At 33.4% G+C, this 15,897-nt stretch overlaps 2 protein-coding genes across 2 annotated transcripts in view; both read left to right on the forward strand.

Moving 5' to 3' along the window:
• The window catches only part of LOC124427467 (MOXD1 homolog 1), a 15,878-nt gene extending 8,630 nt beyond the window's left edge, over nucleotides 1-7,248 (forward strand). The window contains exons 2-10 of the mRNA XM_046970411.1: nucleotides 3,830-3,982; nucleotides 4,157-4,330; nucleotides 4,416-4,502; nucleotides 5,183-5,372; nucleotides 5,465-5,730; nucleotides 5,823-6,241; nucleotides 6,332-6,531; nucleotides 6,645-6,775; nucleotides 6,889-7,248. Of these exons, the coding sequence (XP_046826367.1) occupies nucleotides 3,830-3,982; nucleotides 4,157-4,330; nucleotides 4,416-4,502; nucleotides 5,183-5,372; nucleotides 5,465-5,730; nucleotides 5,823-6,241; nucleotides 6,332-6,531; nucleotides 6,645-6,775; nucleotides 6,889-7,050 (1,782 nt within the window). The 3' untranslated portion in view covers nucleotides 7,051-7,248. The remainder of the gene's footprint in view (nucleotides 1-3,829; nucleotides 3,983-4,156; nucleotides 4,331-4,415; nucleotides 4,503-5,182; nucleotides 5,373-5,464; nucleotides 5,731-5,822; nucleotides 6,242-6,331; nucleotides 6,532-6,644; nucleotides 6,776-6,888) is intronic.
• Nucleotides 7,249-8,440: 1,192 nt separating this feature from the next.
• LOC124427452 (nuclear-pore anchor-like) lies at nucleotides 8,441-14,425 on the forward strand. The gene is made up of 4 exons (XM_046970387.1): nucleotides 8,441-8,900; nucleotides 9,137-9,301; nucleotides 9,491-14,056; nucleotides 14,145-14,425. The coding sequence occupies exons 2-4, from the start codon at nucleotides 9,138-9,140 to the stop codon at nucleotides 14,182-14,184; spliced, it is 4,770 nt and encodes a 1,589-aa protein (XP_046826343.1). The 5' UTR covers nucleotides 8,441-8,900; nucleotide 9,137; the 3' UTR covers nucleotides 14,185-14,425.
• The last annotated feature ends 1,472 nt before the right edge of the window (nucleotides 14,426-15,897 follow it).

Here is a 15,897-nt window from a genome sequence, read left to right on the forward strand (position 1 = left end):
TCTCTCTCTCTTTCTCTCTCTCTCTCTCTCTATCTCTCTCTCTATCTCTCTCTCTATCTCTCTCTCTATCTCTCTCTCTATCTCTCTCTCTATCTCTTTCTATCTCTTTCTCGAGTTTTATGTCTTTTCTCTCACCGATAATCTCAGTTCTTCTCAACTTATCGAAACATTATCAATAATTTTACAAGAATTTCTTCGTACTCTTATTAAATACGATTTTGTAGATATGTTATTGATACACATCTTACATGATAATACATTATTGAATTCGATCTCATCTCGTAAAAAAAAAGTATAAACGTTCTTCGTGGAGTATTTACTTTTACGTAAATATAATATTTCATGTTTCACAATAAACAGGACGGACAGATTATTAAAGTAATTATAGATCGTAAGATCGTCGGTTGTAATCGTTATTAACGCTTGGAAAGAAAATGAAAACGTCAGTAGCCTTCTGGGAATCAGAGAATTCAGGGTCGCCTTAATAAGAAAATAAAACTGAAGGGTAAGAAAAAGAAAAAGGGACTATATAAGAAAAAAAGAAGGGTATAAACCATTCGTGGTTCGCACGAACTCGAGCTATTGTATCCCATTTTAGGGATTTATTGATCTGGCAAAAAGGCATGAAGAGACTTGTAGTTGAAGAAAGATTTGTAATTGTCTGATCTAGTGTATGAGTTTGAAAGTTTATCCGTCGCTAACTCGTGAAATCTAATTTTATCCAGGGCTATTTATTTTCTATATTTTTTCTTTTCTTTTCTTTTTCTTTGTATTTTCTTTTTGACATTATGACCGTTTGAAGTTAAGACCGATAACGCGTAAGCCAAGAATACCGTATTAGCCTCATAATCCATTTCGTTGACCTAACTTAAAGGTAAAAAACTTAAGCGAATTAACGCCTAAATACTGACAATCGTCTTATTGCTGTGTTCAAACTGGATTGGTCCTTAAGCTACCGGATCTGATCTTTTTCTCCTCTCCACTTCTTTTTCTTTCCACTTACTCTTATTTATTTTTATCTATCCTGCTTTCAGAATGTTACATCAAATACGTGTTTCCATGATTCACACGGTCTTATTAAATCAAATACCTAATGTTTCACATATATGTAGGTACATTGTACGATAAAAATTATACATTCTTCATACCTGTAAATACATAGGATACCTTATGTATAGATATACTACCTCGTGGTAAGCTTTTCGATCGATAGGTATAAGTCGTGCAAAAAAGAGAACACTGGCCCTTGTTCAGTGAGATTCAAGGCGGTTCCCATGGGTCCAGATCCCGAAGAAAAAGAAGAAATTCCTCTCATGAGGCGCCACTGAGAGGACGATGCTTGCCAGGTGTTTTGAACGTAGTTCTTTCTCTCTTTCTCTCTCACTCTCCTTCTCTCTTTTTTTCTCTCTCTCTCTCTCTGTTTCTCTTTCTCTTTCTTTCTCTCTTTCTCGCTCTTTCTCTCACGTCGAAGCACCTTCTTCTTCTTCTTCTTCTCTTCCTCCTCTTCCTCCTCCTCCTCCTCCACCTCCTTCTCATCCTCCTTCTCGTCCTTTCGTCCTCTTTCTTCGGCTTACTTTTTCTTGCTCCTCTATACCTCTCTCCTTCTATCGCCGACTACACAACGAAGGTACCGATCTCCTTTCTCCGTCTCTCTCTCTCTCTCTCTCTCTCTCTCTCTCTCTCCCTCCCTTTCCCTCTCTTTCTCTTTTTCTCTCTCTTTTTCTCTACTCTCGTCGTCGTCGTTTATCTCCCTCTATCTCGGAATCTCTTTTTCCCCGGCAGTGCCGCTTCTTTTTACCACCTGGCAGAACAGCAGCTGGTAACAGAGGGAGGTCCTTAGAGAAAGGAATAAAAAGCCTCCCCGTTGTCCTGCGGGAACTCCAGGGGCTTGCTCGGTGAACGTTGACAAACTATAATCCGAATATGATTTATTTCGATACCGATTTAATAATCTCAATAGTTAATATTGTACATACATACCGTTATATATTTATCGATCGATAAGAAATTAGTGAAAAAGCTAGTGATAGCAAAGAAATATTTATAAACGTTAATATAAACGATTTTTCAAAAAAATATCTATCGAAAATATAATCATATTGTGATTCTTTGATCTTTATTTTTTTTTTTTAACATATTTTTTAATCGATATTAATAATTATGAATACTGCGATTATATGAGCGAAGAATATAAAATTCTATCGACGCGATCAACTAAAGAAATTTTCTCACGTGCCGTTGTAGACCTCGCAGTTACACGCTTTTAACCTAATTGCTCGATTATAAAACTTTAAAATCTCTCCTGGACATGTTTTACGAATATAACATCTACATACGTATTAAACTAATAATAATAATTTTATAGAAACGATTATGTCACGTTTCATTTTCTCGGCAACTTTGTGATTATTATCGTTAAAAACACGTCACGCTTTAACGAGCAAAAAAGAAATTCTCTTTCATCTGTTCGTATTACAAAGTGTAACTACTGCGTGCGTTAAAGTAAAGGCTGTCAGAATTATGTAAAGTTTAAAGATAATAATCTATCGTTAAGAATGTGAAAACGTGATGGGCATTAAAATTTTTCATAAGTGAAATGAATGATTCGTAGAAATTAAGGAATTAGTTCGATACAGAGATACCGATTTATGTGTATGATCTTATCGCCGGAAGTATTCCAGACTTAATCATCAAACTCTTTTTTTTATTTTCTTTTTTTTCTTACTCTCCGCATTTTATTAATTACCCTCGAAAGACGATGAGAATATCCGCATACTATGAGAATATCCTTGCGTAACGCGTGAGAACGAACTTGAACTACACGAAGTAATGAGATCGATCACAATGAAAGATTCTTTTTGATTTATCGTGAGAGTTTTACGTTTTTATTTATATTCCTTTGATTACTCACGTTATAGCCTATTAAATAATGAATTAATAGATATCATTCCAATATAATAATTAATTAAATATTGATTCATACTTTCTCTTTTTCTTTTCTTTTTATGCTTAAAAATCGATCGTTTCTTTCATCCTTAAAAGAAAAAAAAAGAAAGAGAAAACAAAAAAGAACTCATGAAGCGTTAAAAGATGTTACGCTTTAGGGACACGGATCAGAAGGATATTTTTCAGCATCGGTAATTTCGAATGCGTTGTCGTATGCAAATCGACGAACGTTCGCATATTCCATCGTCTTCCTCCGATGACTCCAGAGACCGTTTCCTTCTTGCACGTGCTCGTTAAAAACTACTGCGGTACTCGTTGGGCATGACGACGGTAAAGCAATTATTTGGATTCATTATGAACAGGAAGAGGATTTCCCTTCGAACCCTTCGCTACGGCTCTGCTTACTATGGCATCCTCCCTTCTTCTATTCTAACTCGCTATTTACGAATCCAACGGACCCAAACGCCTTGGGCCTCTCTTTCTGTGACTGTTATTATAACTTCTAATGATACTGAGTAAAATAATAGATGATTATATACAAATTCATTGCCTGTATTTTTATCTTCTATGTATGTTCACTTATCATGATAATACCAATATTAAATCGCAAAAAAATAAAGATACAAATCATTTTGAATTATCGATTATTTGCTCGAACGTAAAAATTGTTATTAAAATGTACATTGCAATCTGTTTCTGATACGATCAAAAGAGAAAGTGCACGCTGAGTGCAAAGAGAAAAAAAAAGAATGATGTACTACAGAAGCACGAAAACACCTGGCACTCGAACGACATGATTTCGAAGTTTTTGATCTAATTTAACATGTTTTATCGCGAACAATGATATTTGAAAATAAATCGATTTTTATACGTTATCTTTAAGGATTCGCACGGTATCGAGGAGTCGAATGCAGCACCAGTTACGGACACTTCTCAAGATGTCCATGTTCTCGAGGGTTTTCAAAATGAAACTCATACGAGCGTAACTTTCATTAGAAATTGGCAAACTTGCGATCCGCAGGATCATCGGCTTACGGTAAATATTAATACATAAGAAAATTAAAAGAAAATTTATCACAATTGTATATAAATATATATCAATAATAAATACTTATCAATATCCGTTAAATATATTTAATAATATAATTATTAATTTTATCTATAATATAAGGAACGAAATGACTCAGTATCAACAAATAAAATATTTTAGGGCGATACCGTAAGAGTTTTATGGGCTTTACACCAAAGCGATCCCGAATTGAATACGGCGATTTGGCATGGTGACAAACGTGGTGGAAGAGCGTTACGACTCAGGACTCCATCGCCTCATGCTCCACCTCAGGAAATGCAAGATATAAGGCATTGGGATGTGAAATTAAATCAGGTAGGAATATAACAATATTATTTATCGATCGATATTCGTTAAATTTACAAATTGATATGTTTACCTGCGTTTTTCAATATTACAGTTTACGGTATCCGACACGATGGATACCGTTTATTGGTGCAAAATTTTTAAGGCGCCTTCTTTAACCAAAAAGCATCATATGATCGGGGTAAGTACATAATTAAAATTCCTTTTAATAAATAAAAATATTTATTTTCATTACGTTCCAAGTATAATACATAATACCAGTACTTACATATATGTAAGTATATTTCGCGAGATTTTATACTCACGAGAGTTCCTACGATAACGCCATTGACTGCCATCAAAATTCTTATCCGAAGAAACGAGTACCGTATTTTTTGCTGATTGTAAGTAAACTAACGTGTCAACGATCAAACCTACAAAAGAATGCAAAGGTTGGGCTTCATTATGTATGTCTTTCACGAATCACGGTCATTCGTGTCGAACGTCGCATGAACGCTATAGACGTCGCCTAGAATAAAAAAAGATTCGATGATGTCATTGCGTTGTCCGAAATGCTCATTGACTTGCATCGATATCTTTTCGAAAAGAGAAGAATCCAATTCATTCTTTTTTATAAAACGTGCCATGATTTCTAACATAAAAATTGGAATAATTTTCTAGCTTTTCCATATTTTTCTGATATTTTCGTTTTTTTATTCTTTTATATTATCATTTCTATATATATATTTTATATTATCATTTATATATATATATATATATAAATATATATATATATATATATATTTATTTATATCTTATCTATAAAAGAAAACATATATACATATAGGGTATTAATTTATATTACATCTATACCGTTTTTAGTATACGCCTCTGGTGGAGAAAGCAAACGAAGACTTGGTACATCACGTGATAGTGTATGAGTGTGCTTCAACTTCACCGATTCTCGGTCAGCATGCTAGAATCGCTGGTGCACCTTGTTACAGTCCCACGATGCCACGTGAATGGGAATCCTGTTTGCAGCCTGTCTTGGCCTGGGCCCGTGGTAGCAGAGGTAGAAATTAATTTTCAAAATATTATTTAAATATAATAAAAAATATGAAATGATAAAATAGATTAATTTAATTAAGATTATTTTTATTTTAGGAGAATGGCTTCCAGATCACGTGGGAATTCCTATAGCCGAACACCAAGAAGGTTCTTATTATATGTTGGAAGTACATTATAATAATCCTGGGTTAAAGAAAGTAATAGATAGTAGTGGAGTTAGAATTCACTTAACACCAAAACTCCGCGCTCAAGAAGCAGGAATTCTTGTTGCTGGTGTAGCAGTCAGTCCACTTCATTTGGTACCTCCGAGACAGAAGGAATATGCTACGGCTGGATATTGTACGCCACATTGCACGAACACGGTAAATATCAATAATATTACGAAAGTAATATAATATAATTTTTGAGATTCGTCTATATGTACGAATTTCATTAAACATTTTTTTTTACACAGATGTTTCCCGAAGACGGTGTAAACGTTGTATCAGTAGTACTCCATTCTCATCTGGCTGGACGTCGTTTGAGTTTGAAGCATATTCGTAAAGGAAAAGAACTTCCTCGAATAGTACAGGACAATCATTTTGATTTCGACTACCAACAATCGCATACCTTGGAGAAGGAAGTGAAAATTTTACCAGGTGATGAATTGGTTGCTGAATGCGTTTACAGAACGTTGGACAGGACAAGGCCTACGCTAGGAGGATATGCAGCGTCGCAAGAAATGTGTTTAGCATTCGTTGTACATTATCCGAGAACACCGTTAGCAGCTTGCTATAGTATGACACCTGTGAAAGATCTTTTCAAAACCCTTGCCGTATATAGCTTCAAAGGTGTCACTATGGATCATTTGGAAAAACTTTTTCTAACAACCGGGTAAAATAATATTTTTAATTGAATTAAATGTTATTTCATCATATTCCATTTCTTTAATTATAATATAACTTTATTACATTTTATTTATAGAGCTGATCCAGTGAGTTTACCTTTTACGGCCAGACAACAGCTTCCGGTTTATCCTGCGACGAGACCTAGCGAGCAAATCGACGAGGATATTATCAGAGAAGCAGAGTCGGCATTGAAAGCAATGAGAGATTATTCGGAGGAACGTGAAAGTGATAACGTCTTTGCCCGACTTATTATCGAAGAACCAGAAGAATTTCGAGGTAAATTAATATTTTTATTACTACGTATTATACATTAAATACATAATATATTAATAATAACAATTTCATGCAAGAATCGATTTGTTAGTATTGTTTGTATTTTTATTTGTTAGGTCGAACTTTAGCAGAACATATACTCGCTTTACCTTGGACAGAAGAACTTCTTGCCAGATCGATTGAAAAAAGTCTTTATCATGGTAGACACATGACATTTTGTAGAAAAAGGGACGACAAATTGGCACTGGTAAGAGCACTTGAAGAATATTTATATTTTTAATAAAAAATCGTACGTTCTTGAATTCTTACTTTCTTTTTCTTGTTTTATTTTTTTCTTAACTTAACTTAATTTTCTTTCAGCCGGCAAATATTCAAACATTCCCGAATTTTACGGCATTACCGGAACAGAACGAAACTGTCTGTAGCGAGCTCAGAATTGCTACATCCGATTCATCCAATATCAGTTCAAATTTCTTCATTACGTTAATTACTGTTATAAGTATTAGAACATTTGTTTTTTAAGAACATTGAAAGAAATTTATTATCGTACGAATTTGTATATCGGCAAAAATTTATTATTTATTGAATGAATCTACGTGATAACCGATCTTTCGTTATTCTCGACTGTTCGAAACAAGTCGAAAATTTTCGGATATTACGCTGGCCACGATTATGAATCTTCCCTTTTCTTCCTCCTCCTCCGAGAGAAAGAGAGAAAGAGAAAGAGAGAGAGAAAGAGAGATAAATAAGAAGAGAAAGAGAGAGATAGAGAGAGAAAAATAAAAAGAGAGAGAAATAAAAAGAGAAAGAGAAAGAGAAAAACATCAAAATTTTCTAAAAATTTTTAGTCGACTAGCGTGCAAGTATGTATGGAAATATAAGATATAATATAATATAAAATAATGTAAATACACGATTTAATGTATTTATAATAATTCGTACGCAGTACACTCCTATTTTATATTTTAATGCGTGTTTTATATAAAAAAATAATAAATACGAATAAAAAAAAGAAACAGACAATTTAAATTTACTTTATTAATCCATCCGTACTCCGTATAATTGTGCAATTAATAATTTGTCATTATAACAATGGCATAGATATAAAAATCGTTATTCATTTACTATTTCGCGTATAACAATAATTAACACTTTTAACGCAGTTTCGCCATATTTGAGTAACATAAAAATATGTGCGTACAAGTGTTTATATATAATTTATCTGTAAAAAATAAAATTATATAATAATATTACAATTACCTTTTATATTATTCTTCGAAATAATTTAAACAAAGTCCTGGCATTTTAGGACAGGTGGTATAAAAAGTTACAGTATTATTTAAATTTTTTTAGTTTTACATCAATCTTTCTAGAGTCTGTTTACTTTTCTCGTAACAAATAATATATATTCGTCTTGTATATGTTTTATTTCAATACATATAATCATAACGATTAATTTAAAGATATAACAATTCTGTAATTAAAAATTTCCTAAATCTTGTGGATTTGTTTTTATTAGTATTTGACTGTTAAACAATATTTAAATTCAATGAAACACTTGCAATTAACAAAACATACTAAAGTTGTACTAGACGGTCAACATGTCAAAAGAAATAAAATGAAATTATAATATTACAAATTAAAATATTATAATATTATATTACAAATTATAATATTATGAATTAAAATATTAAAGAAATTGTAATATGATATTGATATGATAACATAATATTAAAGATATTACAAATATATCTAAATATATAGAAAATTTTACAAAATAGTGTAATAATCAAAGTTTTTTAACGTAAAATAAAATAGAAGCTGCCTTCTTTCTATCTCTTGCTGGTAGCAATTAAAATCCCAATGTAAAAGATTGAAAAACAAATAAAGAAAAGAAATAAGTAACAATAATAATAATAATCCATGTTCAAATAAAAAGAAAAGAAAGAAGTTAAAATAAAAAGACAAAAAGAGTATCGAAAGGATAGTTTGACGTAAAGACACCTACGCACAGAGAAATTTCACCGAGTTTGGAATATCGTCAGAGAGTAGATAACGGTTAGTAATTTTCTACCTGGTTAACCAATACCGTACGAGTTTCTCAATCTTTCCATTCGTAACATTAGCCACCCTCGCAACTATTCGCACCCTGTTGCACGGGGTCCCATGTGGCCTGAGCTGATAAGCACGAAATTGTGTTTTCATCGAATTTACAGAGCGTATCTGCCTGTATAAAAGGAGCACCCTGGGGACTACCAGCATCAGCAGCTCTCCAGAGCTCAGAGGAAGAACATCTTCCGAGTTTCAATATTTTTTGCTTCGAAGAAACAAGAACGAGAACTTTAGAAATCATCAAATTTCTAATCGTACAGGTAAATAAAAACTTCTTTTCTTTTCTCGAATACTGATCTTCTATTTTATTCTATTTCATTTTATAGTCTTCATATAGATATAAAATTTTATTAAAAAATTATTTGAAAAGAAATAAAGTAAAATTTGTCGTATATTTTGTTTTAAAATATTGTATGATTAGTGTTATAAATATGATATTTACCTATAAGTCTAGTATTCAAATATTTATAAGAAAATAATATTTTTTTAATCGTAGAATGAGGCGTACGAGGCACGTGGTCTTACCCGTGCGGTCCTGGCAATACATCGGTTTATTACTGGTATCACTGGCATGCGTGACTTTCGGTTTGATAGCTAGGGACAGAGAAGGACAAGCAGGAAGCCTGACCGGTCCTGAACTCCTTCATCGTGCCCCTCATAAGTATATTTTGTTTCGTTACTATATTATATTTAAGAAATCCGATAATTCATCTTTCATATTTTCGTTTAATTTATATGTATTATACGATAAAAATATTTTTCAAAAAACAGTTCTGAACAAAAAAAATACAAATAAGAAGTTCTCTTATCTTTCTATACATTTAATTTCAAAATATCATCGATTTTTCAGTGTGGACGTTTGCCCAAATTTGAATCCTTTGACAACATCTTCGGTCTGTCTTGCTCTTCCGGAAAAACAGTATCTCACCTTGAAAAATAATGAAGAAAAGGAAATCGGTTCCGACATCATTCGAGTTGAACGTAAAAAATCGACCGAATCGTGTATTAACAGGAATGCACTTTTGGAAAGAAGACACGGAACGTTGAGCGAACGACGAGTTTCAGAACGTTCTTCTTATTCAACAAACAGACCGTCACGTTCTTTGGAACGAGTCGATTCAAGGATCGAAAACGTTCGATTATCTTATCGCCATTCGCCAAATCCGGAAATGACTCGAGATATAACGGATCGTATAAGGCAATTATCAAGAAGGTTCTCTAATGATAAATTATCAAGAAGGTTCTCTAATGATAAATTTAGATCCATAGAACGTCGCGAGCAAAATGGAATCAAACGAACAGACGGACAAAGAATTCTTGATAATCATGAATTAAAAGAACGAAGAGAACGATTCGAAGTAGACACACGTAGAAAGTTCGATTCTCGAGGTATCGAAAAAAGAGAAATTAGGAACATTGAAAGAACAATTGGAGATAATAGAAAAAATGTTCGAGAAAAAACTCAAGATAATAGATCGAATTCTGTAGAAAGACAAGCTGCTAAAAGCGAAAATATGGAAAGGCGTTTCATGAAAGAACGACGCAGTAACGATCGTAGAAATTCTCGAATCGACACTTCGGACCATCAATCGAATATAGATGTAAAACGTAGAAATTCTCGAGTCGATACTTTAAATCGCGAACGTCAATTGGATATAAGCGCAGAACGTAGAAATTCTCGACTTGATACTGTTAATAGCCAACGCGGATCAAACCTAAGCGTAGAACGTAGAAATTCTCGACTTAATACTTTTAATCGTGAACGTCAATCAAATATAGATGCAGAACGTAGAAATTCTCGAGCCGATACTTTAAATCGCGAACGTCGATTGGATGTAAGCGCAGAACGTAGAAATTCTCGACTTAATACTTTTAATCGCGAACGTCAATCAAGTATAGATGCAGAACGTAGAAATTCTCGAGCCGATACTTTAAATCGCGAACGTCGATTGGATGTAAGTGCAGAACGTAGAAATTCTCGACTTGATACTGTTAATAGCCAACGAGGATCAAACCTAAGCGTAGAACGTAGAAATTCTCGACTTAATACTTTTAATCGTGAACGTCAATCAAATATAGATGCAGAACGTCAATCAAATATAGATGCAGAACGTAGAAATTCTCGAGCCGATACTTTAAATCGCGAACGTCGATTGGATGTAAGCGCAGAACGTAGAAATTCTCGACTTGATACTTTTAATCGCGAACGTCAATCAAGTATAGATGCAGAACGTAGAAATTCTCCAGCCGATACTTTAAATCGCGAACGTCGATTGGATGTAAGTGCAGAACGTAGAAATTCTCGACTTGATACTGTTAATAGCCAACGAGGATCAAACCTAAGCGTAGAACGTAGAAATTCTCGACTTAATACTTTTAATCGTGAACGTCAATCAAATATAGATGCAGAACGTAGAAATTCTCGAGCCGATACTTTAAATCGCGAACGTCGATTGGATGTAAGCGCAGAACGTAGAAATTCTCGACTTGATACTTTTAATCGCGAACGTCAATCAAGTATAGATGCAGAACGTAGAAATTCTCGAGCCGATATTTTAAATCGCGAACGTCGATTGGATGTAAGCGCAGAACGTAGAAATTCTCGACTTGATACTGTTAATAGCCAACGCGGATCAAACCTAAGCGTAGAACGTAGAAATTCTCGACTTAATACTTTTAATCGTGAACGTCAATCAAATATAGATGCAGAACGTAGAAATTCTCGAGCCGATACTTTAAATCGCGAACGTCGATTGGATGTAAGTGCAGAACGTAGAAATTCTCGACTTGATACTATTAATAGACAACGTGGATCAAACCTTAGCGTAGAACGTAGAAATTCTCGACTTAATACTTTTAATCGCGAACGTCAATCAAATATAGATGCAGAACGTAGAAATTCTCGAGCCGATACTTTAAATCGCGAACGTCGATTGGATGTAAGTGCAGAACGTAGAAATTCTCAACTTGATACTGTTAATAGCCAACGTGAATCAAGCTTAAACGCAGAACGTAGAAATTCTCGACTTAATACTGTTAATAGCCAACGTGGAACAAGCTTAAGCGTAGAACGTAGAAATTCTCGACTTAATACTTTTAATCGCGAACGTCAATCAAATATAGATGCAGAACGTAGAAATTCTCGAACCAATACTTTAAATCGCGAACGTCGATTGGATGTAAGCGCAGAACGTAGAAATTCTCGACTTGATACTGTTAATAGCCAACGCGAATCAAACCTAAGCATAGAACGTAGAAATTCTCGATTTAATACTTTAAATCGCGAACATCGATTGGATGTAAGTGCAGAACGTAGAAATTCTCGACTTGATACTATTAATAGACAACGTGGATCAAACCTTAGCGTAGAACGTAGTAATTCTCGAACTGATACTTTAAATCGCGAACGTCGATTGGATGTAAGCGCAGAACGTAGAAATTCTCGACTTGATACTGTTAATAGCCAGCGCGGATCAAGCTTAAGCGTAGAACGCAGAAATTCTCGACTTAATACTTTTAATCGCGGATCAAACCTAAGCGTAGAACGTAAAAATTCCCAATTTAATACTTTCAATCGTGAACGTCGATTGAGCGTAGATGTAGAACGTAAAAATTCCCAACACGATACTTTTAACCGCGAACGTCAATCAAATGTAGACGTAGAATATAGAAATAATCGACGTGATACTTCTAATCGTGAACATCGATCGTCAAGTATGACTGACCTAACACGAACTCGAAATCGATACGATCGTGAATCAATTATTTCGAACTTTTTAAGAATAAGAAAATCTACCTCTCACGATAATACACCAGCTGATCGACATGATATCAGACGAAAAAATTCCCTCTCCGAAATTAGAAATATAAGATTTAAGTCGTTGGAACGGCAGCAATTTGGTAACAGACTCGAGAATCAACGATTTGAACAAAGAATGATCGATCTCGAAAATCGGGAACTCCTCAATCGGCGCTCTCGTTCAGTCGATCGACAAAATACGAACACATTAGATCGTAATAACAGATACCTCGGTTTAGAACGTAGAATCTTAATTGATCGTGCATCCGAATATATAGATCGCCGTGATAATAGACGCAAACTTGTTAATCGTTTATCACGATCTTCATTCTCTGTTAGGAATTCTCGAGGAGAAATTGTTCATACTAAACCCAACAGATCGTCCGAATCTATAGATAACTACGAACAACGCAATATTTTATTGAACCACCGAATTATGGAAATACAGAAACCAAATCGTCGTGAAGTTAACACTCTGAGGCGTACGGTTCGATCTTCAAATATTGAATATCTTCGAAATTCTCCTCGTATCGCACGTTACTCTTCCGATCGATCCTTCTTAGATCATACCAATAGAATCGAACGTTTCTCGAATGAACGATCGAACGAAAAATTGACCGAACGTAGATCAACGCGAGGAGAAATCGCCGTCGAGATTTCATTTGCGGAACGAAGACAAACGCAATACGGACAACATCGCATTACAAGGACATTAACACCCGAAATTTCGAATCGTAGATCATTTATTGCACGAAAATACCACGTTTCCAGGCAAGTAGAGAGCTTCCAAGCACTGAGTCGCTCGTTCGACAATATGAATCGATTGAATTCCAACGAAAGACGCGAATCCGTTGAAAGTAGGAGCTTTAAAACAGACAACAATCGTAGATCATCTGTTTTATCGACCGATCGACAAGACACTCAACGACAACGAGAAAATCTTGAACGGACTTCCATTTTGCTTCGTACGAATGATCTTCAAGAACAAAGACGTTTAAATATGAGGGTTCAAGAACGATATAATAGAAAAATCCAAAGAACGATTAGTGAGAGGCGTAAATCCACTGAATCTAGCTTGGCCGGTAAAGTAGAACGTTCTACGGAATTAAAATCTCATGATCATCAAAGAAACGTTCGATTGAATTTGATAGTAACGCGACATAATGGTTCACTTTACCGAGAAGTAAATGATGATTTCGATAAAGGTTTCAAATTGATTGAACGATCTCGAAGCAACGCTAATAGGAGATCTTCGTATCGAAAATTAGTCGACCTCAGACAATTTAATTCTCTTCGTGACAAAATCAGAACCTCTGAAATGTTTACTCGGGATCGAAATACACTTTTTGTTCCTATGATCGATCGTGATCGATTTGATTTAATAAGAGACGGAGAGAAGACAAGACGATTATTTGATACAAATCACCGAACTCAGAAAATCTTAGAATTTAGAAATGACGAATACGGAAAGCAAACCGGAATGATAGCGAACTTACTAAGAACGAACGTTCTTTCGAACTACGATTTGTCTTTCGAAATTATACGACAACCTTTTATAATCATCATTTGTATCTTATACGGATCATCGATGTCCAAAAATAACAAACTTTTTACTGAGTAAGTTATGTTAGATAAGTACTATAAGTATATAAATGCTATTGATCGTGTTAATATGCATTTAAATGTTTTTTTCGTTATTTTACAGTAATCTGATGCAGTATATTCCCAAATTTGCATTATGGTGAATAATTCCACGTCGACACTATGCTACTTTTAACATGCTACTTCTATGAACCTGCTCGTCGTTGCTGTAATATATCTATATATTATTTATATGTTATCTATATATAATAGAATATATCTGCAAATACTCGTTTGTGCAGTTAATGTAGAACACAAAGAAATAACAAAATAATATATATATATATGTATGTATAAAGTATATTTTTTGTGCGAATAAATTGTTCAAACAAAAGTAAAATGTATTTCATTGCTACAATCTATTCCTAAAAGACTTTATTTTACATATATTCATAAATTTACGCAAAAAAAAAAGTAAAAAATGTAGAGTTCAGCCAAACAGTCTCGAAACGAACGAAAATGTCTTTCTACATGATTGTTAAAAATATTTCACTTTTTATATTGCAGAAAAAAGTGATCAAAAAGAAATCACTATAATATTTGATATACTAGTGCCACGTATGAATAGCTTTACCACATTACGTCTAATAGTGTACTCTAATCTTCCGATAAAACAGTGATACAGTTTTGTAAACAACAGCGATGCTAGAAGATAATAATTTCTTTTCGCAATTGATAAAAATTTTGTAATTGAAGACATTATACAGGATGTCCCATTTATCTCGAAAAGTTGAAATATTTCGTAAGAGACTGAATCTAGCAAAAAAGTTTCTTACTCATATGTTTGGTATGAAAAAACAAATCATATGATGCCAATTTTTTTGTAAGTCAAATAATGAAGAAAATTTTAAAGTCAAATTCATCTTCTTAAATGGAACTACATTCTTTTGATAGTACCGTAGGGTTAATCAAAACAAATTCAACGACATACCATATGAGAACATTTATTATTGTAAAATATTATAAACGATAATAATGTTGTAAATAATCATAAACATTTATATGATAAAATATCTATACAATTATCAAATAAAATGTAATAACTACGTATTACTAATAAAAATAAAAATATTTGACCTGAAAATATATCCGTTGTGTTTTGCATTAAATCTTACCATTCTTCTCTTGATCCACAAATCTGCTCTTTTTATTATATTTCAAACACCGGATAAAATAAAAATTTTTATCATAAATTAAGTTTGCACGAGGATCGCATGATGCTGAAAGAGATAGCACATGGAATAGTGCCAAACTCCTGGCAAGTTATTCTTTCCTGTTCAAAATTCCAATTTCTGAAAAGCGAGAAAATTTTTCGCAAATCAAGTTTTACGAATTGTTCTTTTTTTTTAAATTTTCAAATTTTTTTTGATTGTTGACATTGCAGCACATATAATATGTTGCACAATTTTTTATTTATAACTCATATCGAAACATCTTTATATGGTTTAATTTCCGTTTGGACGATTTGCCAATCCTCTATACGTATATCCTTATTTTCATTTATAACACAGGTTTGTTCTGAGAGTTCTATTGTGCTTCTCTCTCTTTTATTCTTTTTGGATAGTTTCTATGTCCTCTTATGTATTTTCATTATCATCGCTAGTTGCCAAATTTTATGAACATCTATTTATTTTATTACATTGAATATACTGGACAAGTGAAAAAAAAAATAATAAATTATTTTTATTTTTCATATTTGTTTAATATATTTTAATTGCATTTAAAAATAAGAATTATATACTTACTCTCCTTCCTTCATTCTTTGGTTATAAAATTCCCATATTGTAAAACTGTAAAACTTGAATATCAAGCGTCAT

Source organism: Vespa crabro, chromosome 10, assembly GCF_910589235.1.
Source record: "Vespa crabro chromosome 10, iyVesCrab1.2, whole genome shotgun sequence".
NCBI lineage: Eukaryota > Metazoa > Arthropoda > Insecta > Hymenoptera > Vespidae > Vespa > Vespa crabro.